Source organism: Oryctolagus cuniculus, chromosome 5 (assembly GCF_051225735.1).
Source record: "Oryctolagus cuniculus isolate XC-2025 breed Fujian yellow rabbit chromosome 5, ASM5122573v1, whole genome shotgun sequence".
Classification (NCBI taxonomy): Eukaryota; Metazoa; Chordata; class Mammalia; order Lagomorpha; family Leporidae; genus Oryctolagus; species Oryctolagus cuniculus.
Genome location: NC_142871.1, coordinates 99,283,132 through 99,297,009, shown reverse-complemented (window position 1 = coordinate 99,297,009; position 13,878 = coordinate 99,283,132). Strand labels below are relative to the sequence as shown.

General features: G+C 38.7%; 1 protein-coding gene across 5 annotated transcripts in view; it reads left to right on the top strand.

Moving 5' to 3' along the window:
• Window positions 1-13,878, top strand: part of KCNQ5 (potassium voltage-gated channel subfamily Q member 5) — a 639,793-nt gene that overhangs the window by 534,421 nt on the left and 91,494 nt on the right. For 4 of the 5 annotated variants that reach the window (XM_051854552.3, XM_051854551.3, XM_051854550.3 and 1 more), the window contains exons 6-7: window positions 4,742-4,852; window positions 12,886-12,981. In XM_051854552.3, the coding sequence (XP_051710512.2) occupies window positions 4,742-4,852; window positions 12,886-12,981 (207 nt within the window). Of the gene's footprint in view, window positions 1-4,741; window positions 4,853-12,885; window positions 12,982-13,878 lie in introns of those variants that run through there. The other variant, XM_089333023.1, reaches the window with a different exon arrangement.

Below are 13,878 nucleotides of genomic sequence, written 5' to 3'. Positions count from 1 at the left end.
AATTCCATATACATACGCAGAACTGACAAGGAATTACACAAAGAGGGTGATAGAGATCTTCAAAGGAGGAACTATATTATGTGTCTAATGTTGGATAACCAGTCAAAGGAGACTGGTGTTTCAAGGGAGGTACATTACTTACTTTTTGTTCTTTATTATAACAATACTCCATTACTAGATTTAGTTTTTCCAGAATCAATGCTGACTTTAAGTTCATGCAGCCCACATCACTAAGTTAACTGCATACTATCATCAATAATCACCAGCTGTCCTTTCTGAGAGTCACTGAGGCACTTAGTGTGGGGGCATCTGCATTAGAGAGATGATATCCAATAGAATAAGTCATCTTGCTATGCCAACATATCAGGATGCTGTTAGAATCTTAGAAATCTGTGAAGAGTTTCTCCAGAAACTCAAGTGGCTGTCCCATCAGCCAGTCAGCTGTAAAATCCAGGTGTGATTTCCTCCACGCCCCTGCAGATCACAAGTGCAGCCTCTCATGGTTCTCTGAGACAGGCAGCTGTTCCTGGATCTCCCCAGGTGTCCTGGACAGCTGGTGTGTGGGGTTCCATGTGGGCTTACCACCTTCAACTTTGGAACTAAATGAAGACACACGTCATTTCATTCTAAGTGTCCTTAGAGACTATATCATTTTACAGCTAGTGCTACTTCTCTGTTCACATCGTGATGCACTCTGCAGGAAAGACATAAAGGAAACTGCCACCACCTCCCTCCCTGAAAGGAGTCAGGGACAAATCTGTTCCCTACTGTCAGATCCTTCCTAAGCCTAGCCTGGCAGCAAAAGACCCTGAACTTATAACCAAAAAAACATACTAAGCTCATTTGACATCAGAGTGAAGGGGGTTGTTGAGGTGAAGGGTTGAGTTGTTGGTTATTTGGTTCTCCTGCACCTACGTAGGAGACCTGGAAGAAACTCCTGGATCTTGGCTTTGCATCAGCTCAGGTCCAGCCATTGCAGCCATTTGAAGAGTAAACCAGTGAATGGAAGACCTTTCTCTCTGTCTTTCTCTCTCTGTGTCTATAACTCTACCTGTCAAATAAATAAATAAAATATTTTTTTAAAAGGTGTGCAGAAGCAACTAAACTAGGAAGGCAAAAACAACAGCAGAGGGAGCAATCAAGAGGCTAGTGGAGGTTCTCTCCTCCCTTCAGAGAAAGGCACCTCCCTCTTTGAAGACCTGTTCTTTCCACTGGGATCTCACTCACAGAGATCTTTTTGCCAGAGTGTCTTGGCTTTCCATGCCTGAAATACTCTCATGGGCTTTTCAGCCAGGTCCGAGTGCCTTTAGGGCTGATTCTGAGGCCAGAGTGCTATTTAGGACATCCGCCATTCTATGAGTCTGCTGAGTATCTCACTTCCCATGTTGGATCACTCTCCCCTTTATTTATTCTATCGGTTGGTGTTAGCAGATACTAGACTTGTTTATGTGCTCCCTTTGACTCTTAGTCCTTTCATTATGATCAATTGTGAACTGAAATTGATCACTTGGAGTAGTGAGATGGCATTGGCACATGCCACCTTGATGGGATTGAATTGGAATCCCCTGGTATGTTTCCAACTCTACCAATTGGGGCAAGTCAGCCCGAGCATGTCCCAAATTATACATCTCTTCCCTCTCTTATTCCCACTCTTATGTTTAACAGGGATCACATTTCAGTTAATTTTCAACACTTAAGAATAACTGTGTGATAATTACAGAATTAAACCAGTCATATTAAGTAGAACAGACAAAAAAAAATACTATGAGGGATAATGTATTAAGTTGTCCATTAGCAGAGTACTCAAACAGTATATTTCACTTTGTGTTTCTATGGGGGTGCAAACGACTGAAATCTTTACTTAATGTACACTAAACTGATCTTCTGTAAAAAAAAAAAAAAAAAAAAAAAAAAAAAAAAAAAAAGAAAGAAATTTTCAATTCCCAACTTGACTCTCGCTGGGATTAAACATGACAATAGGTCTGATCTGATTTCATCATCATTTAAAAAAAATCATCTATTATTTTTCACTTTATGTTTCTGTGTGGGAGCAAACTGTTGAAATACTTACTTAAGGTATACTAAGCTGATCTTCTGTATATTAAGATAATCGAAAATGAATCTTGATGTGAATGGAAGGGGAGAGGGAGTGGGAAAGGGGAGGGTTGTTGGTGGGAGGGACGGTATGGGGGGGGGAAGCCATTGTAACCCATGAGTCGTACTTTGGAAATTTATATTCATTAAATAAAAGATAAAAAAAAATAAAAAAAAAAAAAGAGGCTAGTGGAGCAATGATTCTACCATGGTAGCAGTGAAAATGGAAATAAGGGGATGAATTTTCAGTATCTTTAGAAGTAGAACCAATGGAACGTACTGAAATGGTGAAGAAAGGAGGAATTAGTATGATTCTCCTGTTGAACTTCCTAACATGTTATTCTCCATTGTCATACAATCTCTACTCATTTCATTTCTCCCTATTGCAATTCACCTTGTATCTTCCATTTAAAAAATGAGCAGAATAAGGACTCAGAGAACAATTGTCAGGGGGCTATCTTATATAAGGTATGAAAGGATGGTCTTTGTATGGAGCTGACAGTTGAACAGGTACCTGAATGGAGGGCTAGGAGTAAGGGAAATCCAGAAAGAGAGCAGCAAACACAAAGACCCTGAAGCAAGAGAGAACTTGCTATGTTGAGCAGCAAGGCAAGTGTGGTGGAAGCAGAATGAGATGGAAAGCAGCGGAAGATCATGTCTGAAAAAGGCCCAATCATGCAGAGCCCAGAGGTCCATAGGAGGAGCTGGGACTTTGTTCTAAGGCATGTGGGAAGCCCTGGAGCAGTTTGCCCAAGGGAGAGACATGACAGGGTTGTCATTTTCAGAAACTCCCTGCCTTGCTTTAGGTAAACTAATTAACTTCCTCTTCCACTAAACCTTTCAATTCTTTTTTCTTATAAATTGACAAATTATAGTGTGTTTATTTTATAGAGTACAAGTTATGATTTATGAATACATTGTGGAATGTTTAAATCAAGCAAATTAATATATTCAACCCCTCAAATACTTATGACTTTTTTGTGGTAAGAACATTTAAAGTTTATCTCTCTTGGCAATTTTAAATGTACAATACAATATTATTAACATACTTGACATACTCTACAATATATATCCAAAAATACACCTCCATCTTCTGATTTAACAAACTTTGAACACTTTGAGCATCTTCCTCCTCCTCGCCCCCATCCCACAGCTTCTAGCCTCTAGTTACCACAGAAATTCCACTCTCGCTTCTGAGTTTGTTTTAATTCCACTTGTAAGTGAAAACATGTATTATTTGTCATTCTATGCCAGGCTTATTTAAGATCATCTCAATTGGGTGCAGAAAAGGTATTTGACAAAATTCAGATCCTTTCATAATAAAAACTCAACAATTTAGGCATAGAAGAAATGTACCTCAACACAATAAAGGCTATATATGATAATCCTACAGCTAACATTATGCTCAACAGTAAAACCTTAATACCCTTTCCTCTGAGATCCAGAACAAAAAAAAAAAAGGTGCCTACACTTGCCACTTGCATTCAACATAGTACTAAAAGTCCTTGCCAGAGCATTGAAACAAGAGAAATAAAGAAAAAGCATCCAAATAAGAAAGGAAGAAGTAAAATTGTTGCTGTTTGCTAAAGATATGAGCTTCTATATATAAAACATTAAAGAGACCCCCCAAGAAACCCTTAAAACTAATACATACAGCAAAGCTGCAGGATACAAAATCAAACACAAAAATCCGTAGTGTTTCTGTACACTCAACAACAAGCTTTAAAAGAAATCAATAGAAAATTTTGTTTGTGATAGCTACCAAAGATAAAATACTTAGGAATAAATTTAACCAAGGACCTATACAATGAATGCTGTCAAATGTCAATGAAAGAAATTGAAGAAGCCATTAATCCTATTCCAATCCACCATGCTTCAGCTGAGCTGCACAACTCTGACTTTCCATAACCGTCCCTTATTTGTTCTCACTTCTATGCACTCACCACCTGTTTCCCTGCCTCCAAGCCCCCTCTCTATCATTTCTGCCTCAAAATGTCACTTCAAAGCCTAGGTATGATGATGACTCCCTAGTTAAGCCTACTTGACCCCTCAAACTGGTAATAATCAGTCTGTTCCTTGAGTTCTCATTTTGGTTACTAGTGTCTTCGTCATAATCCCTGCCTGACCCTAATTAATGTTTCAATTGTTTGCATGTGACATGTCTCCCTTACAGTGCCATCAGTGTCTTAGAACAAGAACTATATACTCCTCATTTTTTGTTCATCTGCAAATCATAACATGTGCCTTGCCCACAGCAGACCTCAGGAAATGCCTCCCAAGATAATAAATGGGCAGGATTAATGAACATAAACTGTTGTTTTGTATACAGTTCCAGTTCTAAATCCACAGCACTATCATTTCTGTATCACTAATAGTTATCCACTTTCTTAAATAACGCTTCTCTGAATCCACTTAGAAAAGATGGAAAACTGTGTTATAAGGAAGGAACAAGTATGTAGGTTATTCCCTTCCTTAAACAAAGAGAAGTTCTGTTATGCGTCATGGAAAATTAAAGCACAGTAATAAAATGCGCCAACGAGCCTTGTTGAATAATGATTTAATGGAAATGTTGCTTTGCCTTCTGTTCACAGGTCCTAACTTTCCTCCCAAATTCTTAAGCTGCATGTTCTATTTATTTTGTTTTTAGATTACATTGACAACTATTGGCTATGGAGACAAAACTCCCCTAACCTGGCTGGGAAGATTGCTTTCTGCAGGCTTCGCACTCCTTGGCATTTCTTTCTTTGCACTTCCTGCTGTGAGTATCTTTACAACAATAAAGCACCTTAAATTAGGTCTCACTGGAGTCAGCTCTTAGAAATTGGTATACTTAGGAAAATATCATTTAAAATTATGCTTTTTCTAATATCGGCAGTTCTAAATATGTTTAGGTGGACAGTTTACACATTCTGATCTTCCTTTGGAGACAGTTTGAGACTTTAATATTAGCCAGATGTTTGTGGCCAAATTATAATTCTGATGGCATCAACAGTCAGTCAGTGTGCTACAAATAGATTTAAAATATTTGTAAAGATTTAAAAATATTTCCTTTTAAACTAGTGGCTCCAATTTGGTTCATAATGTGTGCTACTGAAGAAATGGATGTGCACAAGTGGGGTATTTTCCTCTTCAGATGAGTGAAAAATGTGTGACCTTAAAGGGTTCTAAGTGTGTCAGATGATTTATTCCTTATGTCATCATCATTGATTTTTCTTAATGAGCAACTTCTTCATCTTATCAGAATGAAAATCACATTTGTCTTCCCCCGAGCTTGTGATTATTTTCTACTTAATGGATGAAACTCGCCTCTCTGATCATTTTACCCTCTTGTTTCTTTAAAGGTAGTTGGTCAAAGAATTACTGCTTATCCACCAACCCCAAGCTCTAGGTTTTGTTCATTCCACTCATGCCCATGGGGGTGAGGGAGCCAACAAAAAGGAATGTCAAGGTAGTGACAGCAGGCAAGCTAAAGAAAAGTAGCCGCAGTCTTGCTCCAGACACAAGCCAATGCTGTGTACAACCTCTCCCAGGCAGACCATAGAGCACCCTTCCAAAGGAAGCTTTGGAGGAGGCGGGTCAGGTGGGGATTTTCAGCACTACGGCCCTTAGCTCCCAGGACCCCTCCTCTGCCTAAGAATGAATGCAGAGGATACTCTTTCCATGGTCAATGCCCAACTCCAGACAGATCAGCTGGTTCTGCTCTAGAGCACTCAAAATCATGAAAAGAGAGTTTAAAAAGCATGTCTAGGCTTAGGCATTAGCCCACAGGTGGATTCTGGTATGGTTGTTCACTGTGTTTCTGAATTCGTCACTAGGGCCACTGTAACAAGGTACCACAGACTGTGTGGCTTAAACAACAGAAATGTGTTGCTTCAGTTCTAGAGGCAGGAAACCCAAAATCAAGGTATTGGCAGGATTTGTTCATTCTGAGGGCCAGGAGAGAAGGATCTGCCCAGGCCACTTCCTCCTGTATCTTCAGATCATCTATGTCCTAATTTCCTCCTATTGTAAGAACAGCAGCCATTTTGGGTTAGCAGGAGTTGGGAATGTCTGGCCTGTGGGCCATCTAAAGCCTGTGGAATCACTTGGTCTGGCCCTGCCAAGGCAACTGCGGGTGGGACTCAAAATTCAAAAAGCTATAGCAGGCTAAAGTTTAAGTGGATAATTTTGTATAGCCTGCAAATGATGTTATAAATAATCCAAAAAGTCCTTGGCAGATAAAAGGTTCCTCAACTCTGGACTAAGGCCTGCCTCTGTAACCTCATTTTAAACTGATTACACATATAAGGCCCCCACATTTAAATAAGGTTACATCCTGATGTATTGGGGATTAGAACTCCACATATGAAGCTTGGGGGTACACCATTCTGCTCAGTGATCTGGAGTATATTCCTTGGAGGAAAAATGATTAATCCCAGAAAATTTTGTGAAGGCCAATGTGAGGATATAAGTCAAGTGCTTAATATGAAGAAATATCTCAATAAATGTGACTTGCCATTTCTTATATGAATGCAGAAATACGTGTTTCCTGGTATAAAAATGACACAATCAAGAAGATGAGAAACACTTCAACATTTCAATTTCCAAAGTCCATCTGGCAATCTCAACATCCCAGGACAGAATAGAGACTCAGTCAATAATCAGATTCCCTGCAGGAAAATACCTTTAGAAAGAGTAAAATACCAGGCTGGTACTGAGAGGGATTAAGTTAAGCCTTCACCTGCAGTGCCAGGATCCCATGTGGGCACCGGTTCATGTCCCAGCTGTTCATCATCCAATCCAGCTCTCTGCTATGGCCTGGGAAACCAGTGGAAGATGGCCCAAGTGCTTGGGCCCTGCACCTGCAGGAGACCCAGAAGAAGCTGCTGGCTCCTGGCTTCAGATCAGCACACCTCTGGCCATTATGGCCACTTGGAGAATGAACCAGCAGATGGAAGACCTTTCTCTGTCTTTCCCTCTCTCTGTCTGAAACTCTACCTCTCAAGTAAATTTTTTAAAAAGCTTAAAAAGAGAAAGAGTAGAATATTGTCTTGGGATAAAAACTTCTGAGTTTTTAATCCTGAAATGATGTCACACAGTACCTGCTACATTTATGATTATATTTATCCTTTTTTTTCTTTTTTTAACTTTTATTTAATAAATATAAATTTCCAAAGTACAGCTTATGGATTACAATGGCTTTCTGCCCCCCCATAACTTCCCTCCCACCCGCAACCCTCCCATCTCCAGCTCCCTCTCCCCTTCCATTCACATCAAGATTCATTTTCGATTCTCTTTATATACAGAAGATCAGTTTAGCATATATTAAGTAAAGATTTCAACAGTTTGCTCCCACACAGAAACATAAAGTGAAAAATACTGTTTGAGTACTAGTTATAGCATTAATTCACATTGACCAACACATTAAGGACAGAGATCCTACATGAGGAGTAAGTGCACAGTGACTCCTGTTGTTGATTTAACAAATTGACACTCTTGTTTATGGCATCAGTAATCACCCTAGGCTCTTTTCATGAGTTGCCAAGGCTATGGAAGCCTTTTGAGTTCACTGACTCTGATCATATTTAGACAAGGTCGTAGTCAAAGTGGAAGTTCTCTCCTCACTTCAGAGAAAGGTACCTCCTTCTTTGATGACCTGTTCTTTCCACTGGGATCTCACTCGCAGAGCTCTTTCATTTAGGTCCTCTTTTTTTTTTTCCCAGAGTGTCTTGGCTTTCCATGCCTAAAATACTCTCATGGGCTCTTCAGCCATATCCAAATGCCTTAAGGGCTGATTCTGAGGCCAGAGTGCTGTTTAGGACACCTGCCATTCTATGAGTCTGCTGTGTATTCCACTTCCCATGTTGGCACATATATCACAACCCCTATGATTTAGTGAATAACTATGAACAAGAAAATAGGCAACCCTGGATTATTAAAATAGACAATGATATATGTGCTGCCCCAGAGGAGGGCCTCATGAGACCTAATTAATTAGTCTCATTAGCAGAGAAAATTCTGATTGGCTGACTCCGCAGTTTCACAATTCTTTGAAAATTATAAGCAACAGGCTGATAGAACAAACCAATGGGAAGAGATGGTGAAAGCCTGATAGCAAGGGAAGGAAAAGAAAGTATGTAAGAAACAAGCAGACATAAGTGTTTAAAAGGTATAAAGACCTGGGGCCAATTAGCATAATGGTTCAGCCTACTTCTGGAAGCTGGCTATATCTAGCACAGCAAAGTACCCAGTCCACATAATGAAACCCTAAACCATAACAGGGAGATTAAACTCTGTTGCTACATTAAGCTGAAACTCAAAGCTTAAGTAGTAATTCTTGGAAATCTTTTCAATAAAATAATTAAAATTTTCAATGAGAATTCAGTAAACATATGTTGAGAATATTTTTTAAACTGCTTGAAAAGACTAGAACATTTCCTAACAATTCCAAGAAAAGCAACCTCTACTACAGCTCTGTTTAATGCATCCACACACATAGTGCTAAGTCCTATATCAAGTGTTAAAGGGATCATATAAATAAGATCAAGTGTCTGGTAATAATAATAGATAGAATTAAAAAGGAGAGAATGTTCCAACATGGGAAGCAGTCCACACAGCAGACTCATAGAATGACAATCACTTTAAATAGCACTCTGACCTCAGAATCAGCCCTAAAGGCATGCTGGTCTGGCTGTAGCCCCTGACAGCATTTCAGGCATGGAAAGCCAAGACACTGGCAAAAAAATGTTCTATATGAATGATTTCTGTAAGTGAGACCCCAGTGGAAAGAAGTGGCCATCAAAGAAGGATGTACTTTTCTCTGAAGGGAGGAGAGAACTTCTACTTTGCTTATGGCTTTGTTTAAATACTGAAGGAGTTTGTGGATTCATAAGGCTTCCATACAGGCCACACAGCAGGCTTATAGAATGACAAGCACCCTAAACAGCACTCTGGCCTCAGAATCTGCCCTTAAGGCATTCGGACCTGGCTAAAAAGCCCATGAGAGTTTCTCAGGCATAGAAAGCCAAGACACTGTGGCAAAAAATGGCCTACATGAAAGATCTCTGTGAGTGAGACCCCAGTGGAAAGAAGGGGGCATCAAAGAAGGAGGTACCTTTCTTTGAAGGGAGGAGAGAAATTCCACTTTGATTGTGGCACTGTCTAAATCCTGGCAGAGTTTGTGGACTCAAAAGGCTTCCATAGCCTTGGCAGCCTCTGGTGATCACTGACATAAATAAGAGTATCAGTTAACAACAGGAGTCACTGTGCACTTGCTCCCATGTAGGACCTCTGTCCTTAACGAGTTGTACTATGAGAATTCAAGGTAAAATTTGTCTTCAAACAGTACTTTATACTTTGTGTGTCTGTGGGGGTGCAAACTGTTGAAATCTTTACTTAGTATAGAGTTGGTCTTCTGTATATAAAGATAATTGGAAATGAATCTCAATGAAGAATGGATGGGAGAGGGAGTAGGAGGTAGGATGGGGGGGTGGAAGGGCAGGTATGGGGGAAGAACCACTATATTCCAAAAGCTATACCTATGAAATTTATATTTATTAATAAAAGTTTTCTTAAAAAAAAGGCTTCCCTAGCCTTGGCAGCTCATGTCAAAAGCCTTGGGTTATCACTGACATCATACATGAGAGTGTTAATTGTTAAATTAACAACAGGAGTTACTGTGCACTTACTTCCCATGCAGAACCTCTGTCCTAAATAGTTGTATTATGAGAATTAACTGTAAAACTTGTTTTCAAACAGTTTGTGTGTTTGTGTGCAAGTTGTTGAAATGTTTACTTAGTATAGAGTTGGTCTTCTGTGTATAAAGTTGATTGAAATGAATTTTAATGGAGAATGAGAATGTGAGAGGGTCACTCCCATTCCCATTGGAAGTGGAAGTGGGGGTGGGAGTGGGAGGGCGAGTGTGGTAGGAAGAATCACTATATACCTAAAGTTGTATTATGAAATTTATACTCCTTAAATAAAAAGTTTCCTTGAGAAACTTTATACCTGAAAGAGAAAGGTGGCTAGAAATATCATTCTGTCCTATGGATCTGCAAGCTAACGCTGTTATCTGATTGAAACTCAAGGGACCATACTGGCATTTTGCTGGAAAAGTTGGGTCTCTTCTGTTTGAGTTTCCTCTCACTCAGCAAACCTGAGGACCAAGGAAAGAAACAGCATTTCCCCATCTTATTCTCAAAGCAGAGGGACTCCCCCATGCATCACAGAGTCATACCTTCCCTTGCTCCAGAGGGGAGTCACTCCCCTATGGCAGAGAAAAGCAGCCCCAAAATATTAACAACTGTTTACCATGTGAGGGGTACAACTTAGGTTCATTTAACCTGGTTGATATTGAGAGGAAACATTTTAAATGTTTACCAAAACTTTTTTTTTAAACTTGCTGTTTATGTAGCACTTCTGAGCACAGTATTAAAACTTAAAACTCAAAAATTTAAATATCATTATCATAGAAAATTAATGAAAAAATTCAGCTGCTAAGAATTTGCGACTCTTGGTGTCAATATTTGAAGGGCTGGCACATATGTTCAAAGACCAAGCCATGTTGTACATGTGTATGTATCATAATAGGCTTTAACAGACTTCTATTTAAGTGTACTAAGCTGTGTGCTAAGAGAGGGGTGGAGGAAAGTTGGAATGGAGCCATAATGAGACAGTGAGCAGGCCTTGTTTAATAACTGCTATAATGTACAGTCTGGCGCAAGAGATATGTAGCAAACATTTGCCATCTACTAATATATGTTTCTAAGCAATGCCAGCGTGATTTTCAGCACATTTTAGTTTGTTTGGCAGATGCTAAATCAGTGCTGTGTAGGGCCTGTCTTCATTTTCCAAAAAGGATTTCACCCTGAACCTCATCTCCGTGTAGTAAGTGTTCAAAAATGGTAGATGTTATTGTTAATTCAGTATCTACAGGATATGAACTATGCTACATATGAGTGGATTGTATATATGAATATAATTTATGCACATGTAATATACAATGTAAATATATGCTGTAAATTTGAATGCTTTCTATTCTCTTACATGTTAATACTTCAAAGAAAAATGACATTAAAAGGAAAATCAATCTTTTTCCTAAATAAGAAAAAGTTAAGGCTTAAAAAACAGAGGGTCATTTGTATAATCTCTATGTGGAGGAAAATGTTATTTGAATCTATAAACCAGCCCATAGAAAACAATCTTTCTAAAGCTCAATTTGTGCAGTCACAACCTACATGAGATGGAGACTTTGGAGAGCATGAGACAGTCACTGAAAAAGAGATGAAAAACAGAACCTATGATGTAATTTCTGATTTCATACTTCAGTCATTTATCCTAATTAATAATGGAGCAGATCATCGCATATTAATAGCAGATAGTATTATTGTATAACTGTATATTTTAACATGGTTGCATTACTTATTGCCTGGTTATTGTCAAAGATGTACTCAGAATTGTGAAATCTCAAGATCAGAAGGAAGGTTAAAGGCTATCTAGGGGCCAAAAATATCTCAGCCAAGTTGTCATCCAGCTGAGACTTAACACCTCCTAGAGGTGAAAAACCCACTACCTCTCCAGGCAGCCAATGCCATCTTTGAGCTAGTTTAAAAGTATGAGGAAAAGAAAAGCAACCATTACTTACCTGTGGCAAATACTGACTAAATGCTTATAAGATGCCCATCTCTAACCTAGGGGTTAGACTCCTTGAAGTTTAATAAAAAGCTAATCATTTATTGCTAGCAAGTATAATCCATTTGCTTGGAAGCAGTGAAACTACAAGTACATTCTAATAAATGTGAGAGTTGGATGCAAAGCACAGAGGCTGAATTTAGCAAACTCTGAAAGCCATGCCAAGACTGAGACAAGGCAACTTGGTCTCACAATTGTTAGACCAAAGCAAACTGAAAAGAGGGGAAACATCAAAGAACCAGAATTGTGAAGGATCAAAATGATGAGCATAAGGACACCAAAACTGACTAGAATAATTATAATAAAATAATGTAAACATAGAGGGATACTAATCTTACTAACCCCAAAATTGGAATAGGTGAGCCAAATCTAAGAAAGCAAAGAATACTGCTATGTGAGAGTAAAACTGAGGAAGATCAGGTTATGCTTTGCAGTGACCCATGATCTTGTCTCTTGTACAATCAGGAAAGATGAAAATCTTGCATCTGTTCAAGACTGAGTGTTTGTTAGTCTCGTCTGGGTAACTCTTCTCTCTTCACTTTATTTTGGCTGATATAGAATTATAGCATCAGGAAGGACTAGAGCTGGGACAGCTCTTTTAAGCTGTCTCCTTCATTTCATGGATGAAGAGTATGCAATTTCAGAGTTTCATCAAAATACAAAACATACTCCGTGTCCACATCAGTGAGAATTTAACTCTTCCAGATTTAATACTCAGCTCTCTCCAAAACCTCAATTCATATCCTCTAAATTCTATCACTGGATAAGACCATTGCTATAACTTAGGCATGAAGCAATGTCATGGAGAAGGCCACATGCAGTTTTTAATTTATAATTTGGTGGCTCTGACTGTACCACAGAAGACAATAAATGAGGATGCCTAATTGAATTACTAAAGAGCAGAAGTTGCTGTATCTCTTAGCAGCTTGCCCAACAACTTGCCTATGGCTGATGGTATTATAATAGAAATAAATAGTGTTTGTTTTAATAAGAACATGTTTATGGACAGGTTATATACTGTTTGTCTTCTGTCAGGCTTATTTTAAAAGTTTTTTAAAATATTTGTATTATTTAACAGTGCTTTTGAAATTTTTTAAGTACTATTTTTATATTTTGTTCCAGGGCATTCTTGGCTCAGGTTTTGCATTAAAAGTACAGGAACAGCATCGCCAGAAACACTTTGAGAAAAGAAGGAACCCAGCTGCCAACCTCATTCAGGTAAATGTCAGTGCACTAGATAGATGGCAACATCTGTCTCCATAAGTGCTTATTGGGTCATTTTCCAAACTCTGTGCTTCATTGCTTGGTAGAGCTACTGTTTTTGTTCTTTAAAAAAAAAATGAAGTCAGAACTTGAAGTAAAATCTTGAATTTGATCAGATGCACCTCCTTTCCCAAACAGAAAGCTATTTTTTTTTCAGGAAATGGTCCATGCATTGTTCATATTAATTAACTATACCAGCCAGGCCATGCAGAGGTTAGCAGTTGTGTTGCTTCTGGAATGACCTGCTATGTCTTATGAATTGCTTGGTGAAACATAATTGATCATTAAGTGATAGAGCAGAACACAACACTGTTTCCTGCATTACAATTACTTTCTCCAGGCAGACATATGCCACTGTTCTGAAGAACAGCATATTTATTTAGCATGTCAAGGTTTGGTACCTGTGGAAATGCTTTAATGCTACCTACAGCAATAACTTGGAATAGTTATTCTATTTTAAGAACTAGTGGGATTATGGAATGCATCTATGTTTGAGAATATGAAGCAATGAACATATGATTTGAAGTTAGCTCATAATATATAGTCACTGCTGAGCATTTTATTTTCTTTCCAGTAACTCAGAATTTGCTTCAGGACAAAGGGATGCTGCTCTTTTTTGCCATCCAAATCTTTTGGGTGTAGGACCATCCTGAAACATGTTAAGATTTACAAAATGTATTTTGTGATCCATAATGTGGAATTGGCATTTAATTATGGACAAAGTATTTCTACGACCTAAAGTTTCTTCCTCTCTTGCCAGGCACTTGAAACTGCAAAACTTTTAAACTTGAGTGGTTTGGGTGGTGACTCAAGATGCGAGAGGACTTGTCTTCATGCTGTAGTAGCAAGCAC